Genomic DNA, 27,511 nt, shown 5'->3' with positions numbered 1-27,511 from the left:
TTATGTGTTTAGATTTTCTTGGGTCGGTGACATCATTTCCTGCGGCAATGTCATTTCCTGTTCTTTTTCTTAGGGGACGGTAAATGGGATCCCAGTCATTGTGTTTGTTGATGGAGTTCCGGTTGGAATGCCATGCTTCTAGGAATTCTCGCGCGTGTCTCTGTTTGGCTTGTCCTGGGATGGATGTGTTGTCCACGTCAAAGTGGTGTCCTTCCTTATCCGTATGTGAGGATACAAGTGAGAGAGGGTCATGTCGTTTTGTAGCTAGTTGATGTTCATGTATCCTGGTGGCTAGTTTTCTGCCTGTTTGTCCAATGCAGTGTTTGTTACAGTCCTTGTATGGTATTTTGTAAATGACATTAGTTTTGCTTGTTGTCTGTATAGGGTCTTTCAAGTTCATTAGCTGCTGTTTTAGTGGGTTTGTGGGCTACCATGATGCCAAGGGGTCTGAGTAGTCTGGCAGTCATTTCCGAGATATCTTTGATGTAGGGGAGAGTGGCTTGGGTTTCTGTACGTGTTTTGTCTGCTTGTTTGGGGTTGTTGCTGAGAAATCGGTGGACTGTGGTCATTGGGTACCCATTCTTTTTGAATACGCTGTATAGGTGATTTTCCTCTGCTCTGCGTACGCACGGACGAGAATTCCTAGGAGCATGACATTCTAACTGGAACTCTATCAACAAACACATCGAGTTAGACCCCATCTACCACCCCCTGAGAAAAGGAACAGGAAATGACATCCCCACAGGAAATGACATCACCACAGGAAATGACATCACCGACCAAAGGAAACCTAAACACAAATAGAAAGCAGGTCATACCACCAGTGCTTCATCCAGAGGCTCACTGATGATGTTACAGTGTATGGTGACGAAACGGCGGAAACCGCACCTTCCAGCTCAGCGAGCGAACCTACATCCATTTCCAGAAGCTTTCCCGCTGTATCCTTGACGATTGGCTGAATGGTGGGAGTAGGATCCTCTCATTGCCATGTCCCAAGGGAGGGGCCAGCGTCTTTAGTCCTCCTGAAACATGCGGTTGCTTGCTTGGAACTGTTCCAAACAGCAAAGGTGACCGGGTGGTTACAAACGGTGCGCGTGGAATTTCTTTCCTGCGCAGTTTTATTTGGCTGCCAAGAGAAATCCCGATCTGGAAATGGAATTGCCTCCTCTCTGAAAATCCGATTGGAATCAAACGAACGAAACGGCTCTCTGGCGTAAGGCCAGAGGTCGGAGGTCCATCCCTGTGCTGTCAGTTTGACCAGCCATCTTTCTCAATCCTTCCTGCAGCACTTCCTGGGCCAAACAGACATCCAGTTCCCGACCAGTAGGAGGCGCTCAGGCCTGCTCCCCTATCGAATAAGATTATGGCGGACCCCAATACCATTACTCACCAAGGAGCTCATTCAGGGCGGCTCAGTGGTTAGCACTGCTGCTTCACAGCACCAGGGATCCGGGTTCGATTCCAGCCTCGGGGTGACTGACTGTGTGGAGTTTGCACATTCTCCCCGCGTCTGCGTGGGTTTCCTCCGGGTGCTCCGGTTTCCTCCCACAATCCAAAGATGTCCAGGTGAATTGGCCATGCTAAATTACCCATAGTGGCGCAGGGATGTGCAGGTTAGGGTGGATTAGCCATGTTAAATTACCCATAGTGTCGCAGGGATGTGCAGGTTAGGGTGGATTGGCCATGCTAAATTACCCATAGTGCCCAGGGATGTGCAGGTTAGGGTGGATTGGCCATGCTAAATTGTCCCATAGTGTCCAGGGATGTGCAGGTTAGGGTGGATTGGCCATGCTAAATTACCCATAGTGCTCAGGGATGTGCAGGTTAGGGTGGATTAGCCATGCTAAATTGTCCCATAGTGCCCAGGGATGTGCAGGTTAGGGTGGATTGGCCATGCTAAATTGTCCCATAGTGCCCAGGGATGTGCAGGTTAGGGTGGATTGGCCATGCTAAATTACCCATAGTGCTCAGGGGTGTGTCGGTTAGGGTGGATTGGCCGTGCTAAATTACCCATAGTGCTCGGAGGGGTGTGCAGATTAGGGAGGATTGGCCATGCTAAATTACCCATAGTGCTCGGAGGGGTGTCGGTTAGGGTGGATTGGCCATGCTAAATTACCCATAGTGCTCAGGGATGTGCAGGTTACGGTGGATTGGTTGTGCTAAATTGCCCAGGGATGTGCAGGTTATGTTGCAATTGTACCAGCCTCCACCACATCTTCTGGCAGCTCATTCCATATAGGTACCACCCTCTGTGTGAAAAAGTTGCCCCTTAGGTCCCTTTTATATTTTCCCCCTCGATAGGGTAAATAGGCAAAGTCTTTTCCCTGGGGTGGGGGAGTCCAGAACTAGAGGGCATAGGTTTAGGGTGAGAGGGGAAAGATAGAAAAGAGACCTATGGAGCAACTTGTTTCACACAGAGGGTGGTATGGGTATGGAATGAGCTGCCTGAGGATGTGGTGGAGGCTGGTACAATTGCAACATTTAAGAGGCATTTGGATGGGTATATGAATAGGAAGGGTTTGGAGGGATATGGGCCGGGTGCTGGCAGGTGGGACTAGATTGCGTTGGGATATCTGGGTCGGCATGGACGGGATGGACCGAAGGGTCTGTTTCCGTGCTGTACACCTCTATGCCCTCTGGTTCTGGACTCTCCCACCCCAGGGAAAAGACCTTGTCTATTTACCCTATCCATGCCCCTCATGGTTTTGTAAACCTCTATGAGACAACTCCCCCTCCTATTCCAGGTTTTGGCTTGGTATTCTCTCCTGGAACTGCTTCCAATGCATCTGCATCCTTCCTGAAGGATGGAGACCCAAATCTGTCGGCGGTACTCTGGGGGTATGGTCTCGCCAGGGTGGCCTCCTGAGTTTGCACTGAATTCCCCTCATGTATAAAATGCTAGCTTGTTCAGAAGTTTTGTGTAAAGCCTTCACGGATGGAGGGGCTTCAACCTTCGTGTCAGTGGGAGGGACACTACCAGGACTCCATACCAGCCCTTCCCCCACAAACGAAACGATTCCATTCTGTCAGTGGTCCTCATCGGGGTTACCGTCCAGGCCTGGACAGCACGCCCACAAGTGACTAACTTGCTATTTATCGTTGCCAGGCAAAAGTGAGGACTGCAGACGCTGGCAATCTGAGTCTAGATTAGAGTGGTGCTGGAAAAGCACAGCAGGGTCAGGCAGCATCTGAGGAGACTCATTTATCATTGCCACCCCAAACCATTTCTACAACCTTGTTTCCCCCTCTGCCCGGGGCCTTCCTCTTGCTGGTGTTAATGCCGTCACTGATTCACGGAGCCAGCCCCTCCACCTTTTCCGAACTCCCGACCGACCCTTTCCCATATTCCGGCTCCGAGCTGTGTCGCCCGGCCAGCCGCATTGAAGAAGAAATCGGAAAAGGCGAGGGATTGGGTGGATGTGGTGCGGCGGCCTGGAATTGGAGGTTGGCCTTTGTGAGAGAGCTTCAAGTAGAGTGCTGCAAGGAGCAGGAACACTTTGACATGTAGGGGAGGGCTGGGCCTAACTGGAGGTAACAGGCCCTTCTCACTCACTTCATCCAAATACGCTGAGCCCATGCCAGGAGGAGAGTGGAGGCAGGGTGGGAGTGTGAACGCAGCCCAACCCTTTTGTTCTCTCTGACCGCTCATTGCTTTGTCTCGTGGCAGATTGTGGTGCAGAAAGGGGAGGAGGTGAATGGCTACATTAAAGTTTTCACGGGCCGCAAGGTGGGAATGTTCCCCGTTGACTTCCTCGAAGAGATCTGAGCGGCTGCAGGAGCCGGGAGAAGGCTCCTCGCAGCGGGTTGTTCCCGACCCCTGACTTCCCACCCCGGCGTCGACCTGGCCGAGGTCATGGTTCATGGCTGCGCCCGAGCCCAGCTGGAAGGAGTCTTCGAGACAAACATGGAGGACTGTTGCTACGGAGACCTACTTTGGTGTGTTAGGAAAGCGGTGTTGCGATGCGAGGCAGATAGTTTGATGTTCTTTGTGTCCTGAGGGTAGCACGCGCTCGCATGAGAATTCCCAGTGTTGGAATTTCGCTTTGGTTTTTGCAGGGATTTTGAAGAAAAATCTGCCTCAAAGCGTTCGTGGGATCCATTTTAATCCAGTGACAGGTTTTTTTTTCTCTTTTTTTTGTTTTCAACACCCGAGTGGCCAGTGACAAGCAGTGCCCTTCTCAAAGGGCAACGGCTGTGTGATCAAAAAAGTGAAGGGGAGGGTGGGGATTAAATCAAAATCAAGTTGGAGAGGGACATAAAACACTCAAGTGAAGGATTTTATCGACTCTTTATTGACTGCCACGCCAAGCAATCAAACGACAGAGGACAGTGAGGCTGGCATAGACTTTAAGAAAGGCCGGAGGCTTCACTCAGCCTGTTCCCACGTCTTTAATGGCCGCGCAGAGTTTTAAACCCCTTCCTATGTCGTGAATCCCTCTGCTGCCCACAGCGCAGGCTGTCAATCAAGGAAATGGATCCTCATCCGTGACTTTTCCGTGGTGAGGAATTCCCGTAAACAGGGAGTTAGAGGCCCAGCTCAGGAATGGAAGGGAGGGGGAAGCGCAGTGGGCTGGGGAGGAGGGAGCTGAGAGCAGGTCACTGCTTGGAAACAGCTCTCATTTGACACGCTGCCATTAGACACTGCACAATTAATTTCAGATTTGTTACAGTGTGCTCCTATTTATAGCATTGGGTCGCTGCTGTCTGATTTTCAGTTTTGCTGTGATTGTGGATTTATTTATAGTTGTTCGCGTTAATGTCCTGATTTAGACTTTTGCTCCCACTGAGTTTGACTTAATTTGAGGTATTTTCACCTCCTCGTTCTTTATTTACGAGTTGACCCCAATAAAGTCTCCACATTCTCTTTCAAAGGAGCGCGGAGTCCAAGCCTCTTCACTCGCCCTGGCGGTCCATTCCCTCCTTCCTTGCACCCACTCAGATGTGACTCCTTCGAGGTTGGCGGACCAGAAGGCACAGCAAGGCCTGGGCGTAACTCGGACGCTTCGAAAGGGGGGGCCAACGCGGTCAGGATACCTTGGATAGTGCTGTCACAGAGTGGGGATGGTGGACCCAGCCGTTCAGAGTAAAGGTGTGGCTGTGGGGCAGGCTGCCATGGCTGGTCAACTGGGATAACAGGCCGTATTGATCCGCACCTAGCAGGCCTCAACCCTCCCCGCCCCCTTCAGGCACCCATCGTACCCTCCTGGTCAAGGAAAGCTTCCACAAAATGGCCGACCTGTTGTGTTTCTGGTGCTCTGCCTCACTGTGGAGAGTATCCCTGGCCGCTCGCTATGTTTCTTTGTGTTCGAGTCACCGTCCATCATAAAGTCCCTGCAAACAGGAGGCCCACCGCCCTGGGGCTGTTCTGCAGTGACCACGCCAGCTGTACGATGCTGAGGCTGCGAAAGGTGCCATGCCCATGCCAACTTCCTCCGGCTGGCTCTTGGCACCCACTCTCACCACCTGTCTGCTTCGCCACCTTCCTTGACACAGCTACCACGGGTCCACGTGGTCCCCTGAATGGAGCAGTGACCATCATTCCAGCAATATTCCAATTTTCCCTGGGGTGGGGGAGTCCAGAACTAGAGGGGCATAGGTTTAGGGTGAGAGGGGAAAGATATAAAAGAGACCTAAGGGGCAACGTTTTTCACACAGAGGGTGGTACGTGTATGGAATGAGCTGCCAGAGGAAGTGGTGGAGGCTGGTACAATTGCAACATTTAAGAGGCATTTGGATGGGTATATGAATAGGAAGGGTTTGGAGGGATATGGGCCGGGTGCTGGCAGGTGGGACTAGATTGGGTTGGGATATCTGGTCGGCATGGACGGGTTGGACCGAAGGGTCTGTTTCTGTGCTATACATCTCTATGACTCTCCTCAGCCTCCGATACCATCTCCCCTTCTCACATGGTCCAGTCCATGCCTCATCTACCTTCTCCCTCGCTCCATCTTCTGTCCCGATGACACCCCTACTAACTTTTTCACTTTCTCTCTCTCTCTCTCTCCCCTCCCCTCATGCCCTCTGACGATCCATCTCCCACACACTGATACCATGCTCCTATTCCCAGCATCTCACTCCATGGCAATACATAGGACACTGGGTTTGGATTACGTTACCCATCGGGAGGGTAGAGAGTTATAATGTCACCCCCTCAGGATGGTATAGGTTCCATAGTGTCACCCCCTCAGGGTGGTATGGTTTCATAATGTCAGCCCCTCAGGGTGGTACGGTTCCATAACATCACCCCCTCAGGATGGTACGGTTCCATAATGATACCCCCTCAAGATGGTACGGTTGGATAATGTCACCCCCTTAGGGTGCTACGGTTCCATAATGTCAGCCCCTCAGGGTGGTACGGTTCCATAACATCACCCCCTCAAGATGGTATGGTTCCATAATGATACCCCCTCAAGATGGTACGGTTGGATAATGTCACCCCCTTAGGGTGCTACGGTTCCATAATGTCACCCCCTCAGGATGGTACGGCTCGATAATGTCACCCCCTCAGGGTGGTACGGTTCGATAATGTCACCCCCTCAGCGTGGTACGGTTCTATAATTGCACCCCCTCAGGGTGGTACATTTCTATTATATCACCCCCTCAGGGTGGTACGGTTCCATAGCGTCACCCCCTCAGGGTGGTACGGTTCGATAATGTCACCCACTCGGGATGGTACGGTTTGATAACATCACCCCCTCAGGGTGGAACGGTTCCATAATGTCACCCCCTCAGGGTGGTACATTTCTATTATATCACCCCCTCAGGGTGGTACGGTTCCAAAATGTCACCACCTCAAGATGGTACATTTCTATTATATCACCCCCTCAGGGTGGTACGGTTCGATAATGTCACCCCCTCAGGGTGGTACGGTTCTATAACATCACCCCCTCAGGGTGGTACGGTTCGATAACGTCACCCACTCGGGATGGTACGGTTCGATAACGTCACCCCCTCAGGGTGGTACGGATCCATAATGTCACCCCCTCAGGATGGTACGGTTCGATAACATCACCCCCTCAGGGTGGTACGGTTTCATAACGTCACCCCCTCAGGGTGGTACGGTTCCATAACATCACCCCCACAGGGTGGTACGGTTCCATAATGTCACCCTCTCAGGGTGGTACGGTTCCATAACGTCACCCCCTCAGGGTGGTACGGTTCTATAATGTCACCCCCTCAGGATGATACGGTTCCATAATGTCCCCCCCTCAGGATGACAGGGTGGTACGGTTCAATAATGTCCCCCCCTCAGGGTGGTACGGTTCGATAATGTCACCCCCTCAGGGTGGTACGGTTCCATAATGTCACCCTCTCAGGGTGGTACGGTTCGATAATGTCACCCCCTCAGGGTGGTACGGTTCGATAACGTCACCCCCTCAGGGTGGTACGGTTCCATAATGTCACCCTCTCAGGGTCGAGCGGTTCCATAATGTCACCCTCTCAGGGTGGTACGGTTCCATAACCTCACCCCCTCAGGGTAGTACGGTTCCATAATGTCACCCCCACAGGGTGGTACGGTTCCATAACCTCACCCCCTCAGGGTGGTACGGTTCCATAATTTCACCCCCTCAGGGTGGTACGGTTCCATAATGTCACCCCCTCAGGGTGGTACAGTTCGATAACGTCACCCCCTCAGGGTGGTACGGTACTATAATGTCACCCCCTCAGGGTGGTAATGTTCTATAATGTCACCACCTCAGGGTGGTACGGTGCCATAATGTCACCCCCTCAGGGTGGTACGGTTCCATAATGTCACCCCCTCAGGGTGGTACATTTCTATAATATCACCCCCTCAGGGTGGTACGGTTCGATAACGTCACCCCCTCAGGGTGGTACAGTTCTATAACGTCACCCCCTCAGGGTGGTACGGTTCCATAATGTCACCCCCTCAGTGTGGTACAGTTCTATAACGTCACCCCCTCAGGATGGTACGGTTCGATAACGTCACCCCCTCAGGGTGGTACGGTTCCATAATGTCACCCCCTCAGGGTGGTACAGTTCGATAACATCACCCCCTCAGGGTGGTGCGGTTCCATAATGTCACCCCCTCAGGGTGGTACAGTTCGATAACGTCACCCTCTCAGGGTGGTACGATTCAAAAATGTCACCCCCTCAGGGTGGTACGGTTCGATAACGTCACCCCCTCAGGGTGGTACGGTTCTATAATGTTATCCCCTCAGGGTGGTACGGTTCCATAACCTCACCCCCTCAGGGTGGTACGGTTCCAAATGTCACCCCCTCAGGGTGGTAAGGTTCCATAATGTCACCCCCTCAGGGTGGTACAATTCCATAACATCACCCCCTCACGATGATACGGTTCCATAAAGTCACCCCCTCAGGATGGTACGGTTCGATAATGTCACCCCCTCAGGGTGGTACAGTTCGATAACGCCACCCCCTCAGGGTGGTACGGTTCCATAATGTCACCCCCTCAGGGTGGTACAGTTCGATAACGTCACCCCCTCAGGGTGGTACGGTTCCATAATGTCACCCTCTCAGGGTGGTACGGTTCCATAACGTCACCCCCTCAGGATGATACGGTTCCATAATGTCACCCTCTCAGGGTGGTACAGTTCGATAATGTCACCCCCTCAGGGTGGTACGGTTCGATAATCTCACCCCCTCAGGATGGTACGGTTTGATAATCTCACCCCCTCAGGGTGGTACAGTTCGATAATGTCACCCCCTCAGGATGGTACAGTTCGATAATGTCACCCCCTCAGGGTGGTACGGTTCGATAATCTCACCCCCTCAGGGTGGTGCGGTTCGATAATGTCACCCCCTCAGGATGGTACGGTTCCATAATGTCACCCCCTCAGGGTGGTACGGTTCGATAATCTCACCCCCTCAGGGTGGTACGGTTCAATAATCTCACCCCCTCAGGGTGGCACGGTTCGATAATGTCACCCCCTCAGGGTGGTACGGTTCGATAATGTCACCCCCTCAGGGTGGTACAGTTCGATAATGTCACCCCCTCAGGGTGGTACGGTTCGATAATCTCACCCCCTCAGGATGGTACGGTTTGATAATCTCACCCCCTCAGGGTGGTACAGTTCGATAATGTCACCCCCTCAGGATGGTACAGTTCGATAATGTCACCCCCTCAGGGTGGTACGGTTCGATAATCTCACCCCCTCAGGGTGGTGCGGTTCGATAATGTCACCCCCTCAGGATGGTACGGTTCCATAATGTCACCCCCTCAGGGTGGTACGGTTCGATAATCTCACCCCCTCAGGGTGGTACGGTTCGATAATCTCACCCCCTCAGGGTGGCACGGTTCGATAATGTCACCCCCTCAGGGTGGTACGGTTCGATAATGTCACCCCCTCAGGGTGGTACAGTTCGATAATGTCACCCCCTCAGGGTGGTACGGTTCGATAATGTCACCCCCTCAGGGTGGTACGGTTCGATAATGTCACCCCCTCAGGGTGGTACGGTTCGATAATGTTATCCCCTCAGGATGGTGTGGTTTTATAATGTTACCCCCTCAGGCTGGTACGGTTCCATAATGTCCCCCCCTCAGGATGATACGGTTCCATAATGTCACCCTCTCAGGGTGGTACGGTTCGATAATGTCACCCCCTCAGGGTGGTACGGTTCGATAACGTCACCCCCTCAGGGTGGTACGGTTCCATAATGTCACCCTCTCAGGGTCGAGCGGTTCCATAATGTCACCCTCTCAGGGTGGTACGGTTCCATAATGTCACCCCCACAGGGTGGTACGGTTCGATAATGTCACCCCCTCAGGATGGTACGGTACTATAATGTCACCCCCTCAGGGTGGTACGGTTCGATAATGTCACCCCCTCAGGGTGGTAATGTTCTATAATGTCACCACCTCAGGGTGGTACGGTGCCATAATGTCACCCCCTCAGGGTGGTACGGTTCCATAATGTCACCCCCTCAGGGTGGTACATTTCTATAATATCACCCCCTCAGGTTGGTACGGTTCGATAACGTCACCCCCTCAGGGTGGTACAGTTCTATAACGTCACCCCCTCAGGGTGGTACGGTTCCATAATGTCACCCCCTCAGTGTGGTACAGTTCTATAACGTCACCCCCTCAGGATGGTACGGTTCGATAACGTCACCCCCTCAGGGTGGTACGGTTCCATAATGTCACCCCCTCAGGGTGGTACGGTTCCATAATGTCACCCCCTCAGGGTGGTACAGTTCGATAACATCACCCCTTCAGGGTGGTGCGGTTCCATAATGTCACCCCCTCAGGGTGGTACAGTTCGATAACGTCACCCTCTCAGGGTGGTACGATTCAAAAATGTCACCCCCTCAGGGTGGTACGGTTCGATAATGTCACCCCCTCAGGGTGGTACGGTTCCATAATGTCACCCCCTCAGGGTGGTACGGTTCGATAATGTCACCCCCTCAGGGTGGTACGGTTCTATAATGTTACCCCCTCAGGGTGGTACGGTTCCATAACCTCACCCCCTCAGGGTGGTACGGTTCCATAATGTCACCCCCTCACGATGATACGGTTCCATACAGTCACCCCCTCAGGGTGGTACGGTTCGATAATGTCACCCCCTCAGGGTGGTACAGTTCGATAACGTCACCCCCTCAGGGTGGTACGGTTCCATAATGCCACCCCCTCAGGGTGGTACGGTTCTATAATGTCACCCCCTCAGGGTGGTACGGTTCCATAATGTCACCCTCTCAGGGTGGTACGGTTCCATAATGTCACCCCCTCAGGGTGGTACAATTCCATAACGTCACCCCCTCAGGATGATACGGTTCCATAATGTCACCCCCTCAGGGTGGTACAGTTCGATAATGTCACCCCCTCAGGGTGGTACGGTTCGATAATCTCACCCCCTCAGGATGGTACGGTTTGATAATCTCACCCCCTCAGGGTGGTACAGTTCGATAATGTCACCCCCTCAGGATGGTACAGTTCGATAATGTCACCCCCTCAGGGTGGTACGGTTCCATAATGTCACCCCCTCAGGGTGGTACGGTTCGATAATCTCACCCCCTCAGGGTGGTACGGTTCGATAATGTCACCCCCTCAGGATGGTACGGTTCCATAATGTCACCCCCTCAGGGTGGTACAGTTCGATAATCTCACCCCCTCAGGGTGGTACGGTTCGATAATCTCACCCCCTCAGGGTGGCACGGTTCGATAATCTCACCCCCTCAGGGTGGCACGGTTCGATAATGTCACCCCCTCAGGGTGGTACGGTTCGATAGGTCAGAGAGGAAGCGTGGGGGAGGGTTAAAGCGCCAAGTGAGGGGAAGGCCCAGGGTCACAACTGGACTGGAGGCCTTGCACAGACCCGTCACCCAGTCTGCGTGGTATCTCCCTCATGTGCTGGGGAGGATGCGTTTTGAGAAGTGAATGCAGTTTGACACATTGAGAAAGAGGCAAAGAAAGCATGTCTCAGAATGTGTCTCAAAAAAGAATACTTTGGGGAGAAAATGGAGGCTTTTGGTTGGCTTTGTTTTGAAAGTTTAGTTGTGCTTATGAACATTTATTGAATTGAATTGAATTTATTGTCCTGTGTACCGGGGCTCAGTGAAAAGCTGTGTCCTGCGAACAATACAGGCAGGTCCCAGAGTTAAGTAGCATAGATCGTAAATTGTAGGTGAACAGCGGCAAAACCCAAAACACAGGGACAGGTGAATGCTAAGAGTTTGTGAGTCCATTCAGTATTCGAACAGGAGGGTAGAAACTGTTTCGAAACCGGCTGGTGCGTGTGTTCAGGTTTCTGTACCTTCTCCCCGATGGTAGAGGTTGTAGAGAAACATTGCCAGGGTGGGATGGATCTCTGAGAATGCTGGCGACCTTTCCTTGATACAGGCCTGGGAGATGGATTCTGTAGATGGGAGGTTGGCCTTTGTGATTGTCCAGGCCGAGTTCACCACTCTCTGTAACCGTCTCCAATCTTGAATGGTACAGTTACCGTACCAGGTAGTGATACATCCAGACAGAACGCTCTCAATGGTGCACCTATTTTTAAGTTAAAGCGTGCGTCGAGAATGTTTTAATCGTGAATTCATTGCAGGCACATGTTCAGCATTAACTGGGAGCTGAGCAGGGTGCCCTCGAAGTAAAGACAGAGTGGAAGAGTCCTTGTTTGTTTCGGAGGTGCGTGTATGGCCCCTCCAACTCTGTAAACAAATCAATTGCGTGTGTAAATATTGGCTTCACTGTGAACCTTTACCAACTGGCTTTCTGCAGAAGCTCCTCGAAAAATGCCATGCTTTGGTAGCCCGGGTAGCTGAACCAGGAGAGGCTGAGTTGGCATTTATTGGTTCCATTGAGATCCGATTCGGTTGGATGTCACGTGTCGCTGGGTACAGGGGTACAGTGAAAAGCAGGCGGAGACACCACCCTCTTGCTGCCCGTGCCACTGCCTGTGTCAGGCCCACCCCCCCGTCAAACTCGCCACGCTCCAGTGCCATCTCGCCCCGCTGGGCACACACGCGCTGCTGTCACCAACGCCACCTCAGGGCAGAAGGGTAAGAGGGAACTGTTGACGGAAGTGGGAAGAAGAGTTGCCTCACCTCGACGGGGGGGGGGGGGGGGGCTGAGCTGCCATCTTGAGCTGCCGCACTGGTCGACCCACAATGCCCTGAGGGAGGGGGCCTTCCAGGATTCAGACCCAGCGACAGTGGAGGGCTGGCGATACATTCCCATGCCTGGGCAGCGGGGGGCTTGTAGGGGCCTGTTGTTCCCTGTGCTTCCAGGTGATGCCCCTGCTCGCGTTGTGCTGATGGAGGGTGGGGGGGGGGGGGGGGGGAGAGGGGAGGAGGGGAGGCTGTTCCCTTGACCTGCCGTGCAGAGGGTCAGTGTAGGCGTTTAACAGTTCTGCCGACACAGCAAATGTCCAGCGCTACCGATGGTGCCCGGAGCAAGCTGTGCCCGAGCTCGGTGGTGGCGAGGCGGGCACCGTTTTGCCACCAGGCTAACAAGTGGAGTTGTGGTTTGAGGATTCGAGGAGAGTGGCGATTAGCGACACAGAGTGTCACTGTGGCCGAGGGAGCACCCGGTCTGTACTGGGGTCGGTGTGGGATGCCCATGTCTGTCATGATGTGGAGGTGCCAGTGTTGGACTGGAGTGGACAAAAGTCGTACCACACCAGGTTATAGTCCAACAGCTTTATTTGGAAGCACTAATTTTCAGATTGATCTAGGTTTGCTCAATTGCATGACACTGTGACCTTTTGCTGTAATTTCTAGGTGCTATGATCCTGCTACCTGATGAAGGGGCAGCGCCCCGAAAGCTAGTGCTTCCAAATGAACCTGTTGGACTATAACCTGATTTTGAGCCACGTCTGTAATGTACAGCACCCGGACAGCTGGGGCTGACTTCATTCGATGAGCAGCTCGCCCCCTCTCCTGGGACACTGGCTATTTCGCTGATGTCTGGGCTCCTCGATGACTGGCTAAATACGGAGGCGAGGAGCTGTTTGCTTTCCGAAAAGCTCCACCTGTTCACCATCTCAAACTCCAGGGTGAAAAGGCTATTTTCGGAGAGACGGCTGCTCCGGATCATGTGTCCCACTGCCAAATTCAGGCAGCGACGTGAGCAAGGATGAATTCCATCTGCTGCTGGGATATGATCTCCTGATTAAGCCAGGACCACAGTTTCCAAAATAAGCCCACGCCCTCTTCCAAGACCCACCCTGGGGCGGGGTTGCTGGCGCCTGTTAATCTGGCCCTGTCTTTGGCTGCTTCGGCCAGACATGATGTCACTGTAATGTTCCTCTCAGCCTACCACACTCATCCCGACAGCAAGGCCTCATGGGCTGTGCCCGAACCGCGCTGGCCAGTACCCCACGCCGCTCTGCCCAGCAGGTTTCGGGTGGGTTCACAGTCAGGCGAGAGTGGCCACCCGGGGTTAGGATGGGCATCCGTTGGGGTTTCATTGCCTGCCACCTTTGGAGGGGGGGAGGATGTACCCACCTAATTGTGAGATTTATCCCATTGATGCCCTTTGTAATTGGCCATCGACGAGGGGGGGGTCCAGGTTATTCCTCTGTCTCACAAACCACCCCCACATCGCGCCCCCTCCCCCCTCAGGTCCCACAAGACATCAGCCACTCTCATTGGACTCCACGGGCCAGCCCTGACGAAACTTCAGCTCCCCTGGCCTAGGTCCTGATACAAGATGTCTGACCCTGGTGGGTCAATGCTGCGCCATTGTTTTGATCCATTCATGGGGATCGCTGCCTGGGCCCAGCTTTTATTACCCCGTCCCTAGTTGCCCTCCTTGAGAAGGTGGGGGTGAGCTGCCTCCTTGAACCGCTGCAGTCCATGTGCTGTGGGTTGACCCACAATGCCCTGAGGGAGGGAATTCCAGGATTCTGTCCCAGCGACAGTGAAGGAACAGCGATATATTTCCAAGTCAGGATGGTGAGGGGCTCGGAGGGGAACTTGCAGGGGGTGGTGTTCCCATGTACCTGCTGCCCTTGTCATAGAGTCAAAGAGGTCCACAGTATGGAAATAGGCCCTTCAGCCCAACGTGCCCATGCCATCCAGTTTTCACAATTAATCTAGTCCCATTTGCCTGTGTTTGGTCCCTCCATACCTATCCCATACATGTATCTGTCTAAATGTTTCTTAAATGACAAAATTGTACTCACTTCCACCACTACCTCTGGCACCTGTTTCAGACACTCACCATTCTCTGTGTGAAAAAAATTACCCCTCTGGACCCTTCTGTATCTCTTCCCCTCTAAACTTAAACCAATGCCGTCTAGTTTTGGACACCCCTACCCTGGGGAAAAGCTGATGGCTATCTACCTTATCTATGCCTCTCCTGATTTTATAAACTTCGACAAGGTCACCCCTCAGTCTCTGACACTCCAGGGGAAAACGTCCCAGTGTATCCAGCCTCTCCTCATAACGCAAACCTTCCAGTTCAGGAAGCATCCTAATAAATCTTTTCTGCCCTCTTTCTTGTCAAATAATATTCTTTTCACTGTCCTTCTCGATGGAAGTGGTCGTGGGTTTGGAAGGTGCTGCCTGAGGATCTTTGGTGAATTCCTGCAGGGGATCTTGTAGATGGTACACACTGCTGCTGCTGAGCGTCGGTGGGGGGAGGGAGTGGGTGTTTGTGGATGTGGGGCCAATCAAGCGGCTGCTTTGTCCTGGATGGTGTTGAGCTTCTTGAGTGTTGTTGGAGCTGCCCCCATCCAGGGGCAAGTGGGGAGTATTCCATCACCCTCCTGACTTGTGCCTTGGAGATGGTGGGGCAGGCTTTGGGGAGTCAGGAGGGGAGTTACTCGCTGCAGGAATCCCAGCCTCTGACCTGCTTTTGTAGCCACAGTGTTTATATGGTGAATCTAGTTGAGTTTCTGGTCAATGGTAACCCCCAGGGTGTTGAGAGTGGGGGATTCAGTGATGGTAACACCATTGAATGTCAAGGGGCAGTGGTTAGATTGTCTCTTGTTGGAGGTGGTCATTTTAAAAGTAAGGGGCTTGGGGATGAGGGGACTTTGTTTATCTCAGAGGGCTTGATTTGATTTGATTGATTATAGCCACACGTACCGAGATACAGTGAAAAGTATTGTACTGCGTGCTGTCCAGATAAATCCTGCCTCACACAAGTACACCAGGGTGAGAGAACAGAACGCAGAATATAGTGTTACAGAGAAGGTGCAGAGAAAGATCACCTCTACTGTACGAGCGATCTAATATATAAGCCTGGTAACAGCAGGGAAGAAGCTGTTCTTGAATCTGTTGGTACGTGTTTTCAAACTTTTGTATCTTCTGCCCGAGGGAGGAGGGGGGAAGAGAGTGTCCCCGGGGTGGGAGGGGTCTTTGATGATGTTGCTGCCTTCCTGAGGCAGTGGGAAGGGTAGACGGAGCCAATGGATGGAAGGAGGGACTGGGCTGTGTTCACAACTCCCTGTAGTTTGTTACTGTCCTGGGCAGAGTAGTTCCCGTACCAAGCCGTGATCCATCCGGATACTTTCTACGGTGCATCTGTAACGATTGGTAACGGGTCCTTGTGGACGTGCTGAACTTGCTTAGCCTCCTGAGGAAGGAGAGGTGCTGGGGTGCTTTCTGGACTGTAGGGCTGACATGGGTGGAGCAGGACAGATTGTTGGTGACCGTCACTCCCAGGAACCTGATGCTGTCGATCACCTCCCCCTCAGCTCCATTGATACAGACAGGGGTGTGCCCCCCACTCCCCTTCCTGAGCTCAATGAGTAGTTCCTTCGTTTTGCTGATGTTGAGGGAGGGTCTGATGTCTTTATACCATGCAGCTAAGCTTGCTGCGTCTTTCCTGTGCTCGGTCTCATTGTTGCTCACGGTCTGACCCATGGCGTTGGTGTCATCAGTAAATTTGGAAATGGAGTAAGAGCTGAATTTAGCCACATGGTTGTGAGTGTAGGATGTAAGGAGTGTAGTAAGGGGCTGAGTACGCAGCCGTACGGAGCGCCAGAGTTGGCGATTACTGTGTGGGAGGTGTTGTCCCCTATCCTTACTGATTTGGGGTGGCATGGTGGCTCAGTGGTTAGCACTGCTGCCTCACAGCGCCAGAGACCCGGGTTCGATTCCAGCCTCAGGCGACTGACTGTGTGGAGTTTGCACATTCCTCCGGGTGCTCCGGTTTCCTCCCACAGTCCAAAGATGTGCAGGTTAGGTGAATTGGCCATGCTAAATTGCCCGTAGTGTTAGGTAAGGGGTAAATGTAGGGGTATGGGTCTGAGTGGGTTACTCTTCAGAGGGTCGGTATGGACTGGTTGGGCCGAAGGGCCTGTTTCCATACTGGAGGGAATCTAATCTAATTACGGTCCGCAGGTGAGGAAATCAGGGATCCAGCTGCAGAGGGGGAAGCAGGGTCCGAGGTCTCGGAGTTTGGAAACAGATTTGGTCGGAATGCTGGTGTTGAAGGCAGAGCTAAAGTCGATAAACAGGAGCCGGTCGCAGGTGTCCTTGTGATCCAGATGTTCCAGGGCTGAGGTGCAGGGCCAGGGAGTTGTGTGATCCCGAATTCTCCCTCTCGGAAGGAGTGGCCATTGAAGAGCGTGAGGGCAGAAATGGATGATTCTTGTCAGGGCTGAAGATTATTGGGCGGGAGAGGGGTTGGAATTGAAAACACAACCTGATTGGCCATGGTCGTGTCAGAGCAGCGTGGGGGGGGGGGGGGGGCTGCAAATGGCCCTGCTCTGCTCCGGGTTTGTATGCTCGTAAATCTGAGTATATTAGATTACATTACAGTGTGGAAACAGGCCCTTCGGCCCAACAAGTCCACACCGACCCGCCGAAGCGCAACCCACCCATTCCCCTACATTTACCCCTTACCTAACACTACGGGCAATTTAGCATGGCCAATTCACCTGACTTGCACATCTTTGGACTGTGGGAGGAAACCGGAGCCCCCGGAGGAAACCCACGCAGACACGGGGAGAACGTGCAAACTCCACACAGTCAGTCGCCTGAGGCGGGACTTGAACCCGGGTCTCCGGCGCTGCGAGGCAGCAGTGCTAACCACTGAGCCACCGTGCCACCCATCATTGGAGGATTGGAGGATGACTCACTAACAGGGAGGAAACCTGAACGTGGCACTAAAAGGAACACTCTTTCATGGAGTTGGCACAGCTCAATGTCTTTTAAGATATAATTTTATACCCGCAAATTAGTTCAGGAGAGAAAGGAAACAGAATTGAGGTGATGCCATTCGATGATGTGAAATGTAACAGCGAGCAGATGGATTGGCAAGCCATAAGCTAAGGTTGGACAGGGACATCCTCGGCTGGAAACGGTTCGGCGATCAGGATCTCAGAGCAGCCATCAGAGCCTTGAAGCAACGTCAATGACAATATGGAGACATTTGGGTGGGATGCCTGTTGCCCAGGTAACGGGCAGCTGAGTTGCCCCTGATCAGTAACCAGCTCCTGCTTGAGATTCTTCCGCTTTCTGGAGTCGCTAACCCAGGGCTGGGATTAGATTTTCCCCTCCAGTGTGGAAACAGGCCCTTCAGCCCAACAAGTCCACACTGACCCTCCAAAGAGTAATCCACCCAGACCCATTCCCCCAACCCTATATTTACCTCAGAGTAATAACCGACAGACACTATGGGGCAATTTCCCATGGCCAATCCACCCTAACCTGCACACCCCTGAGCACTATGGGTAATTTAGCATGGCCAATCCACCCTAACCTGCACATCCCTGAGCACTATGGGTAATTTAGCATGGCCAATCCACCCTAACCTGCACATCCCTGAGCACTATGGGTAATTTAGCATGGCCAATCCACCCTAACCTGCACATCCCTGGACACTATGGAACAATTTAGCATGGCCAATTCACCCGAACCTGCACATCCCTGGGCACTATGGGTAATTTAGCACGGCCAATCCACCCTAACCTGCACATCCCTGAGCACTATGGGTAATTTAGCATGGCCAATCCACCCTAACCTGCACATCCCTGAGCACTATGGGTAATTTAGCATGGCCAATCCACCCTAACCTGCACATCCCTGAGCACTATGGGTAATTTAGCATGGCCAATCCACCCTAACCTGCACATCCCTGGACACTATGGAACAATTTAGCATGGCCAATTCACCCTAACCTGCACATCCCTGGGCACTATGGGTAATTTAGCACGGCCAATCCACCCTAACCTTCACATCCCTGGGCACTATGGGTAATTTAGCACGGCCAATCCACCCTAACCTGCACATCCCTGGGCACTGTGGGTAATTTCTGGATCAATGGTGCTGGAAGAGCACAGCAATTCAGGCAGCATCGAGGAGCTTCAACAAAATCGACGTTTCGGGCAAAAGCCTGTCATCAGGAATAAAGCTTTATTCCTGGTGAAGGGCTATTGCCCGAAACGTCGATTTTGTTGAAGCTCCTCGATGCTGCCTGAATTGCTGTGCTCTTCCAGCACCATCGATCCAGAATCTGGTTTCCAGCATCTGCAGTCATTGTTTTTACCACTATGGGTAATTTAGCACAGCCAATTCACCTTAACCTGCACATCCCTGGGCACTATGGGTAATTTAGAATGGCCAATCCACCCTAACCTGCACATCCCTGGGCACTATGGGTAATTTAGCACGGCCAGTTCACCTTAACCTGCACATCCCTGGGCACTATGGGTAATTTAGAATGGCCAATCCACCCTAACCTGCACATCCCTGGGCACTGTGGGTAATTTAGCATGGTCAATCCACCCTAGCCTGCACATCCCTGGGACACTATGGGACAAGTTAGCATGGCCAATCGACCCTAACCTGCACACCTTTGTGCGCTATGGGTAATTTTGCATGGCCAATCCACCCTAACCTGCACATCTCTGGACACTATGGGACAATTTAGCATGGCCAATCCACCCTAACCTACACATCCCGGGGCACTATGGGTAATTTAGAATGGCCAATCCACCCTAACCTGCACATCCCTGGGCACTGTGGGTAATTTAGAATGGCCAATCCACCCTAACCTGCACATCCCTGGGCACTATGGGACAATTTAGCATGGCCAATCCACCCTAACCTGCACATCCCTGGGCACTATGGGTAATTTAGAATGGCCAATCCACCCTAACCTGCACATCCCTGGGCACTGTGGGTAATTTAGCATGGTCAATCCACCCTAACCTGCACATCCCTGGGACACTATGGGACAATTTAGCATGGTCAATCCACCCTAACCTGCACATCCCTGGGCACTATGGGTAATTTAGCATGGCCAATCCACCCTAACCTGCACATCCCTGGGCACTATGGGACAATTTAGAATGACCAATCCACTCTAACCTACACATCCCTGGGCACTATGGGTAATTTAGCATGGCCAATCCACCCTAACCTGCACATCCCTGGGCACTATGGGTAATTTAGCATGGCCAATCCACCCTAACCTACACATCCCTGGGCACTATGGGTAATTTAGCATGGCAAATCCACCCTAACCTACACATCCCCTGGGCACTATGGGACAATTTAGCATGACCAATCCACTCTAACCTGCACATTGTGGGCGGCACGGTGGCACAGTGGTTAGCACTGCTGCCTCACAGCGCTGGAGACCCGGGTTCAATTCCCGCCTCAGGCGACCGACTGTGTGGAGTTTGCACGTTCTCCCCATGTCTGCGTGGGTTTCCTCCGGGTGCTCCGGTTTCCTCCCACAGTCCAAAGATGTGCAGGTTAGGTGAATTGGCCATGCTAAATTGCCCGTAGTGTTAGGTAGGGGAGTAAATGTAGGGGTATGGGTGGGTTGCGCTTCGGCGGGTCGGTGTGGACTTGTTGGGCCGAAGGGCCTGTTTCCACACTGTCGGTAATCTAGTCTAATCTAATCTAACCTAATCTAATCTAATCTAATCTAATCCTGGGCACTATGGGACAATTTAGCATGGCCAATCCACCCTAACCTGCACATCCCTGGGCACTATGGGACAATTTAGCATGGCCAATCCACCCTAACCTGCACATCCCTGGGCACTATGGGACAATTTAGCATGGCCAATCCACCCTAACCTGCACACCCCTGGGCACTATGGGACAATTTAGCATGGCCAATCCACATCTTTGGACTGTGGGAGGAAACCGGAGCACCCGGAGGAAACCCACACAGACACGGGGAGAACGTGTCAACTCCACACAGACAGTCGCCTGAGGCTGGAATCGAACCTGGGTCCCTGACGCTGTGAAGCAGCAGTGCTAACCCTTGAGCCACCGTGCCGCCCATTTAAAACCCGCCAAATCCTCAGTGAACAACATGGAGCTAATGAAGAGCCTGCCAATAGGGCCGTCGTCACTGAAATCAGGTCCTTCAAGCGCCTTCACCAATGTCAGTGTGGATTTGATTGGGTGAGTTGCGGGTGGGTAGCTGGTGAGTGGTGGGGGGTAATGGGGCAGGGGGTGCTGGGATATGATGCAGTGTAGGCCTCCGCAGTACCCACCGGTCAGGAAGATCCGCAGGATGTAGCCAGGGAAGAGAGCAGCCCAGTGAGGGATCACCATCCTTGCTGCAGTCGGGATGGAGGAGGTGGGCGAAGATCAGGTGTGTGGTGACCGAGGGATAGATGAATACAAATCGTAGAAGGTGGCACGACCAGGCGTCCAGCCTGTTAAAGCCACCGTCGGTATCCTGGAACCCTCTGTGCCACCCTGTGCCCGACTGGTGTTTTACTCCCCAGCCTCACAGGAGGGAAGGCCTGCTCTCTCTGCCATCGACTGGTCTGGCCTTGGATCACTGCTGCCACCTGCTGGTTTTCCTAGGGAACCCCTCACAGGGAGCACACTGACCAGAGACCATGCATCTGCCCCAGCACCCACCTTCCTGGGCAGGAAGGGGCAAACCTCTGATGAGGGTATTTCTGGGTGTGAGGACAATCAAAAGGTGCTCATGAATAGACCAGACCAGACTTTGTGCTGCAAATAAACGCCAACTCTTTGTGGTTATGAGGATTTTAATCATTGTAATGATGCGTGACACGCAATAATGAAAGCAGGTTGGCCATCTTTTTCACACTGTCTCAGTTTTACATGAATGTTCACCCGCTCAGCAATAACCTGCTCAGTGACACCCAGTTTGGGTTCCTGTCAGCTCCTGACCTCATTACAGCCTGGGTTCAAGCACGGACAAAAGAGTTGATTCCAGAGGGGAGGGGAGAGGGACAGCCCTTGACATCTATCTGCATTCGACAAAGTGAGGACTGGAGATCAGAATCGAAGAGAGTGGCGCTGGAAAAGCGCAGCAGGTCAGGCAGCGTCCGGGGAGCAGGAGAATCGACATTTCAGGCATAAGCCCTTCATCGGGAATTCGACCGAGGGTGGCATCAAGGAGCCCTGGCAAAACTGGAATCATGGGAATCGGGGGGGGGGGGGCATACTCTCTACTGGTCAGAGTCATCCCTGACACAGAGGAAGATGGAAATTGTCGAATCTCCATTGCGAGGGGTTGTTGGAGATCACTGATAGTGCTGTTGGTGACCCCTTCCATCACTGCATTGATGACCAAGAGTAGACTAATGGGGCGGTGGTTGGCTGGATTGGATTGGTCCTGCTTTTTATGTACAGGACACACCCTGGGCAGTATTCCACATTGTCCAGAGTTGTAGCCATACTGGAACAGGTTGGTTCGTGTGCGGCAGAAAGAATCCCTTCAGCCCCTGCAGCCTGTACCACCAAAACCACATGAAATCTCCACACGTCCCACCTTCCAGCACTAGGCCCAGAGCCTGGAATGTTAGAACATTTTGGCTGCTCATCCAAGTCTGCTTCAAACGTTGTGAGGTTACCCATAAGACATTAAGGAATCGGAATAGGAACAGGAGGCCATTCTCCCTCTCCAGCCTGCTTGGTCATTCCTCACGTCCTCTCTCCTGCCCTTTTCCCCATGACCATGATTCCCGGATTGATCAAGAAGCTCGCTGTCGCAGCTTGAAATATGCACCAGGGCTCTGCCCCCACACAGCTCTCTGTGGTAACCCCAGTCCACCACTAGCACCTCCACATTATGGATGTATTTCCAAGTCAGGATGGTGAGGGGCTCGGAGGGGAACGTGCAGGGGGTGGTGTTCCCATGTATCTGCTGCCCTTGTCCTTCTGGATGGAAGTGGCCGTGGGTTTGGAAGGTGCTGCCTGAGGATCTTTGGGGAATTTCTGCAGGGCATCTTGTAGGTGGTACACACTGCTGCTAATTAGCACCCAGTAAACCACAAAAGACTTTACAAGCACTAACCTGCAAAACCATGAAGCAAAAAGCCCCTCTTCCCCTCTGCCCCAAGCTCACAGAAACACCCTGTGCGTGTTGGCCCATTGGCGTGCGCTGTCTCTGCACTGCTCCTGCTGTGTTATTGGTGAAAGGTGAAGCAGTGACTGGTGAGTGCAGTGGACGCCTGGACCCTCTGGCTGCTGCAGTCCTGGTCCGTTTCTGTTGCTGAATCCAACTCTCATCAGCCACCTGATTGCACAGGCGATACCTTCGGGTCAGCCGACTTTCACGTAGCAACATACTGACATGGTATTTTCAGCACTGGGAGAAAGCAACATTCAAGGGTCGACAGGGTCCGGATCCCACAAAGTGTTCGGGTCAGTCGCTCCATCTGGCTGTCTCTGGGCCCGGAGCGTCCTCTTTCCCCTGCAGGGATATGGGGAACCATCACTGACCCAGTGCTCTCACTCACTCACAAGGTGGGGGCTGAGTGTGCAATCAGGTGTGTGAGAGTGTCAGTGTGTGTGTGAGTGTGTGTCTGAGAGAGAGTGTGTGTGGGTGTGTGTCAGTGTGTGAGAGTGTGTGTGCATGTTAGTGTATGTGCGTGTGTGCATGTGAGAGAGAATATATGTGTGTGTGAATGTGTGAATGAGTCTGTGTGCGCGTTGTGAGAATGAGTGTGTCTGTGTGTGTGAGAATATGAGTGTTTGTGAGTCTGACCGTCTGCATGAGAGTGTGTGTGAGTGAGAGCATGTATGTGAGTTTATTTATGTGTGTTTACGAGCGTGTGTGTATGAATAACTGCGTGTGATTAGATGTGTGTGTGAAAGTATGTGTGACAGTGTCAATGTGAGAGAGTCTGAGTGTGTGTGAGTGTGAGAATGTGTGTGAGAGTAAGTCTGTGTGAGAGGGAATGTGTGTGTGTATGTGTGTGGGGGTTTGTGTGTGTGTGAGAGAGTGTATTTGAGTATATGAGTGTGTGTGTCTGTGAGACAGACCCTATGTGAGAGTGTGTGTGAGTCTGTGAGTTTATGTGAGTGTGTGTGTGTGTGTGAGAGTGTGTGTGTGTTTGTGAATGAGTGAGTGTGTCTGTGTATGTGACTGTGTGTGTGTGTGTCTGTGAGAATCTTTGTGTGTGAGTGAGAGTTTGTGTGTGTTTAAGAGTGTGTGTGTGTAATTGGATGTGTATTTGTGGATGTATGAGTGTGTGCGCGTGTTTGTGTGTGTATTTGTGTATGTATGAGAGTGTGTGTTAGTGTGTGTGTATTTGTGTGTTAGCGTGTGTTTAAGATTGTGTGCTAGTGTGTGTGTTTGTGTTAGTGTGAGTGTGTGTATTTGTGTGTTAGTGTGTGTATTTAAGATTGTGTGCTAGTGTGTGTGTGTGTTTGTGTTAGTGTGAGTGTGTGTATGCGTGTGAATTTGTGAGATAGTGTGTATGTATGTATTTGTGTTATCGTGTGTGAGAGAGTGTGTGTATATTTGTGTGTTAGTGTATGTGAGAGTATGTGTGTGTGAGCATGAGTGTGTGTATGCGTGTGTGTGTGTATGTATTTTTGTGTATGTGTGTATGTATTTTTGTTAGTGTGTGTGAGTGTGTGTGTAGTGTGTGAGAGAGAGTGCGTATGTGTGTGTGTAGTGTGTGTGTGAGTGCATGTGTGTATTTGTGTGTTAGTGTGTGTGAATTTGTGAGATTGTGTGTATATATGTATTTGTGTGTTATTGTGTGTGAGAGTGTATGTGTGGGTATTTGTGTGTTCGTGTATGTATGAGAGAGTATGTGTATATGTGTGTGTGTATGTATTTTTGTGTTTGTGTGTGTGTCTGTGTAGTGTGTATTTGTGTGTTGTGTGTGTGTGAATTTGTGTTATTGTGTGTGAGAGAGTGTGTATATGTGTGTGTATTTTTGTGTTAGTGTGTGTATGTATTTGTGTGCGCGTGAGTGTGTGTGACTGTGTGTGTGTATTTGTGTGTGTGAAGTGTATGAGTGTGTATGTGTATGTGTAGTGTGTATTTGTGTGTTGTGTGTGAAAGTGTGTGTGTGGTGTGTTTGTGTGTGAGAGAGTGTGTAGTGTGTATTTGCGTGTGTGAGAAAGTCTGTAGTGTGACTGTGTGTGTGTGAGAGTGTGTGTGTTTATGTGTGTGAGAGAGTGTGTGTGTGTGGTGTGTGAGAGTGTGAGTGTGTATTTGTGTGTGAAAGAGTGTGTGTGTGTATTTGTGTGTTGTGTGTGTGTGAGTGAGTGTGTATGTATGTGAGTGTGTAGTGTGTGAGCGTTTGCAAGAAAGGATGGTATGTACCATGAGATATTTGGGGATGAGCTGACTCAAATCAGAAGATTTGGGCGGCACGGTGGTTAGCACTGCTGCCTCACAGCGCCAGAGACCTGGGTTCAATTCCCGCCTCAGGCGACTGACTGTGGAGTTTGCACGTTCTCCCCGTGTCTGTGGGGGTTTCCTCCGGGTGCTCCGGTTTCCTCCCACAGTCCAAAGATGTGCAGGGTCAGGTGAATTGGCCATGCTAAATTGCCCGTAGTGTTAGGTAAGGGGTAAATGTAGGGGTATGGGTGGGTCGCGCTTCGGCAGGTCGGTGTGGACTTGTTAGGCCGAAGGGCCTGTTTCCACACTGTTGGTAATCTAATCTAATCTGTAGGTAATCTAATCTAACAATGAAACAGGGAAGTAACCAAAACCAGTTGCTAAACCGAAAGCATTTATTTATTAAATACAAAATGTGTCAACAGAAGAGGGGATTATGCAATATGTTTACACCCCTGACATCCATGCACCTCAACAGACAGATAGCAAATCCAACCAGCTTCTACCCACAGCTCGACCAACCTGGCAGCGTGTGGAGGGTGTCAGGCTGGGGCCAAGGTGGGCAGGAGGTGCCAACGTTCTGAATCTCTCCTGTGTGCCAGTCTGGATCAGCACCCTTCCTCCTTGCACCCACATGGCCACTATCTAACTTGGTTTCATGGTCCGTACCTTTGAGGAAAGTCAGACAGCGAGGACTGTGAAGGAATCCCGCACGCTACTGCATGCTGTGTTGGAATCAGGGCACCCGCAATATGACTTACCAACCTGTCCATTTTCCACGTGATTATTCCCAGTAACATTACGACAAAAGTGAAGCCGTCACCCAAAGCCCATGTCATTCCCAATATTAGCCTGCCCATGATCCAGCTCCTTGCCTCTTTCCTCCCATTGCAATATTGGATGGCACTCCACTGACAGAAAGCACTGCTGACTTTTTCTGGAGCTACATCCTCCCAGACATTCGCCTCTCCATGACCTTACACTCTGATGGGACAAGTTACCTTCCACACGCACCCCCACCCTGTGAGCTGCTTCAGTTCCCCAATCCCATCATGCTCTCCCCACCCCCCACCCCCGCCGTTGCTGATCCGTGTCGTTTGCGAGCTGTGAGTGCAGAATTTGAGCAAAAAAAATACCAGCAAAGCTTTCCAGTGACTGATTTCTCATTGTGTCTGTTCAGCACCTTCAGAATTCGATAGAATCTCACTGACGGGGTCATATGATGAAATACTGAAGCACTCAATGTCCTCCTGAGCGGGGAGCTGGTATGAAGATTACAAGCAATCCTTACTTTCTGAGCAGTTGAGATAGCTGAATGCAGAAAACGCTGTTTGTTTAATGGGAGACCCAGCCATGTCCCCGATAGAGCCTGACAATGAGACTGCGTCATTGTCAGTTGGCTGGTGGGTGTTTCAGTAATCCCCCTTCAAAGAAAAGGTTGGATTAAATCCCCCTGGCACAGCGGAGGGTGTACCTTCGGAAAGATCACGTGCCTCTCCGGCAAATGGAAAGTTGCAACAAACGTGACGCGTTGATTGCCCCCCGAATGCATGCAAAGCCATGGTTCAGTCCACAAAAGGGACGCCAGACATTTCTCAATGTCAGGCCAAGTGTCATATAGTAGTGTTAGAGTAATGTCGGGACTCTGGCAGACTGGGGAGTTGCACAGGCTGAAAGACCGACACTCGTATGCTAAAGCGTGTGTGTGTGTCAGTGTGTGTGTGTGTCAGTGTGCGCGTGGCAGTGTGTGTCAATGTGTATGTATTTGTTGGCATGTGTGTGTCTGTGTGCGTGTCAGTGTGCGTGTGTGTATGTATGTGTCAATGTGCGCGTGTGTGTGTGCATGTGTGAATGTATGTGTCAGTGTGTGAGCGCGTGTGTATGTGTCAGTGTGTGTCTGTGCGTGTGCACGTGTGCACATGTGTATGTATGTGTCAGTGTGTGCATGTGTGTGAGTGCATGTGCGCGTGTATGTATGTGTCTGTGCATGTGCATGCGTGCGCATGTGTGTGTGTACATGTGTGTGTGCACGCGTGTGTCTGTGTGAGCACGTGTGTGTGCGCACGTGTGTATGTGTCTGTGTGAGTGAGTGAGTGTGTGCAACACCAGTGTCTGGTCAGGGCAGAGAGTGAAATCAGGCAGATGGAAGTGATCTGATGTAGACCTGAAGAAATCTGTGTGTCAAAAGGGGTCTGGCTTAAACAGACAGTCCGACTGAGAGAAACTGGAGAGTCTCGTGTCTTTGAGGAGAATGGAGTGAAAGGATCTCGGAAACGGAAGGATCCAACCCAATGAGGAGCTTGGATTGCCCCAGGGAGCCAGGCACTGCAAGGCTGGTCAGGTTCACCTCATTTCTTGGTACCTGCTGATTTGGTGGATGGACCCATCAGCATCGGCGACTGGTTTTTGTGGGATATCTTAATCTGGAGGGGAGTCACACAAAACACAGCAATTAGTCACATTGACATTTCGGCCAATCCTGTGCAAAGCAGAAGTCCTGCACAACACACGGACTGCAGCGGTTCAAGAAGGCAGCTCACCCCCACCTTCTCA

General features: G+C 51.9%; 2 protein-coding genes across 4 annotated transcripts in view; one reads left to right on the top strand and one right to left on the bottom strand.

Moving 5' to 3' along the window:
* The window catches only part of stac3 (SH3 and cysteine rich domain 3), a 101,138-nt gene extending 96,264 nt beyond the window's left edge, over positions 1-4,874 (top strand). For both annotated transcript variants that reach the window (XM_087985599.1, XM_087985598.1), the window contains one exon: positions 3,668-4,874. In XM_087985599.1, coding sequence (XP_087841725.1) covers positions 3,668-3,766 — 99 coding nt within the window. In that variant the 3' untranslated portion in view covers positions 3,767-4,874. The remainder of the gene's footprint in view (positions 1-3,667) is intronic.
* Positions 4,875-25,331: 20,457 nt separating this feature from the next.
* Positions 25,332-27,511, bottom strand: part of LOC122546469 (diacylglycerol kinase beta-like) — a 211,190-nt gene continuing 209,010 nt past the window's right edge. For both annotated transcript variants that reach the window (XM_087985546.1, XM_087985547.1), the window contains one exon: positions 25,332-27,381. In XM_087985546.1, coding sequence (XP_087841672.1) covers positions 27,307-27,381 — 75 coding nt within the window. In that variant the 3' untranslated portion in view covers positions 25,332-27,306. The remainder of the gene's footprint in view (positions 27,382-27,511) is intronic.

This window comes from Chiloscyllium plagiosum, unplaced genomic scaffold, assembly GCF_037043375.1.
Source record: "Chiloscyllium plagiosum isolate Xiang-an unplaced genomic scaffold, Cpla_swu_hap1 HiC_scaffold_53X, whole genome shotgun sequence".
Lineage (NCBI taxonomy): Eukaryota > Metazoa > Chordata > Chondrichthyes > Orectolobiformes > Hemiscylliidae > Chiloscyllium > Chiloscyllium plagiosum.
This window is presented reverse-complemented; position numbering and strand designations above follow the sequence as displayed.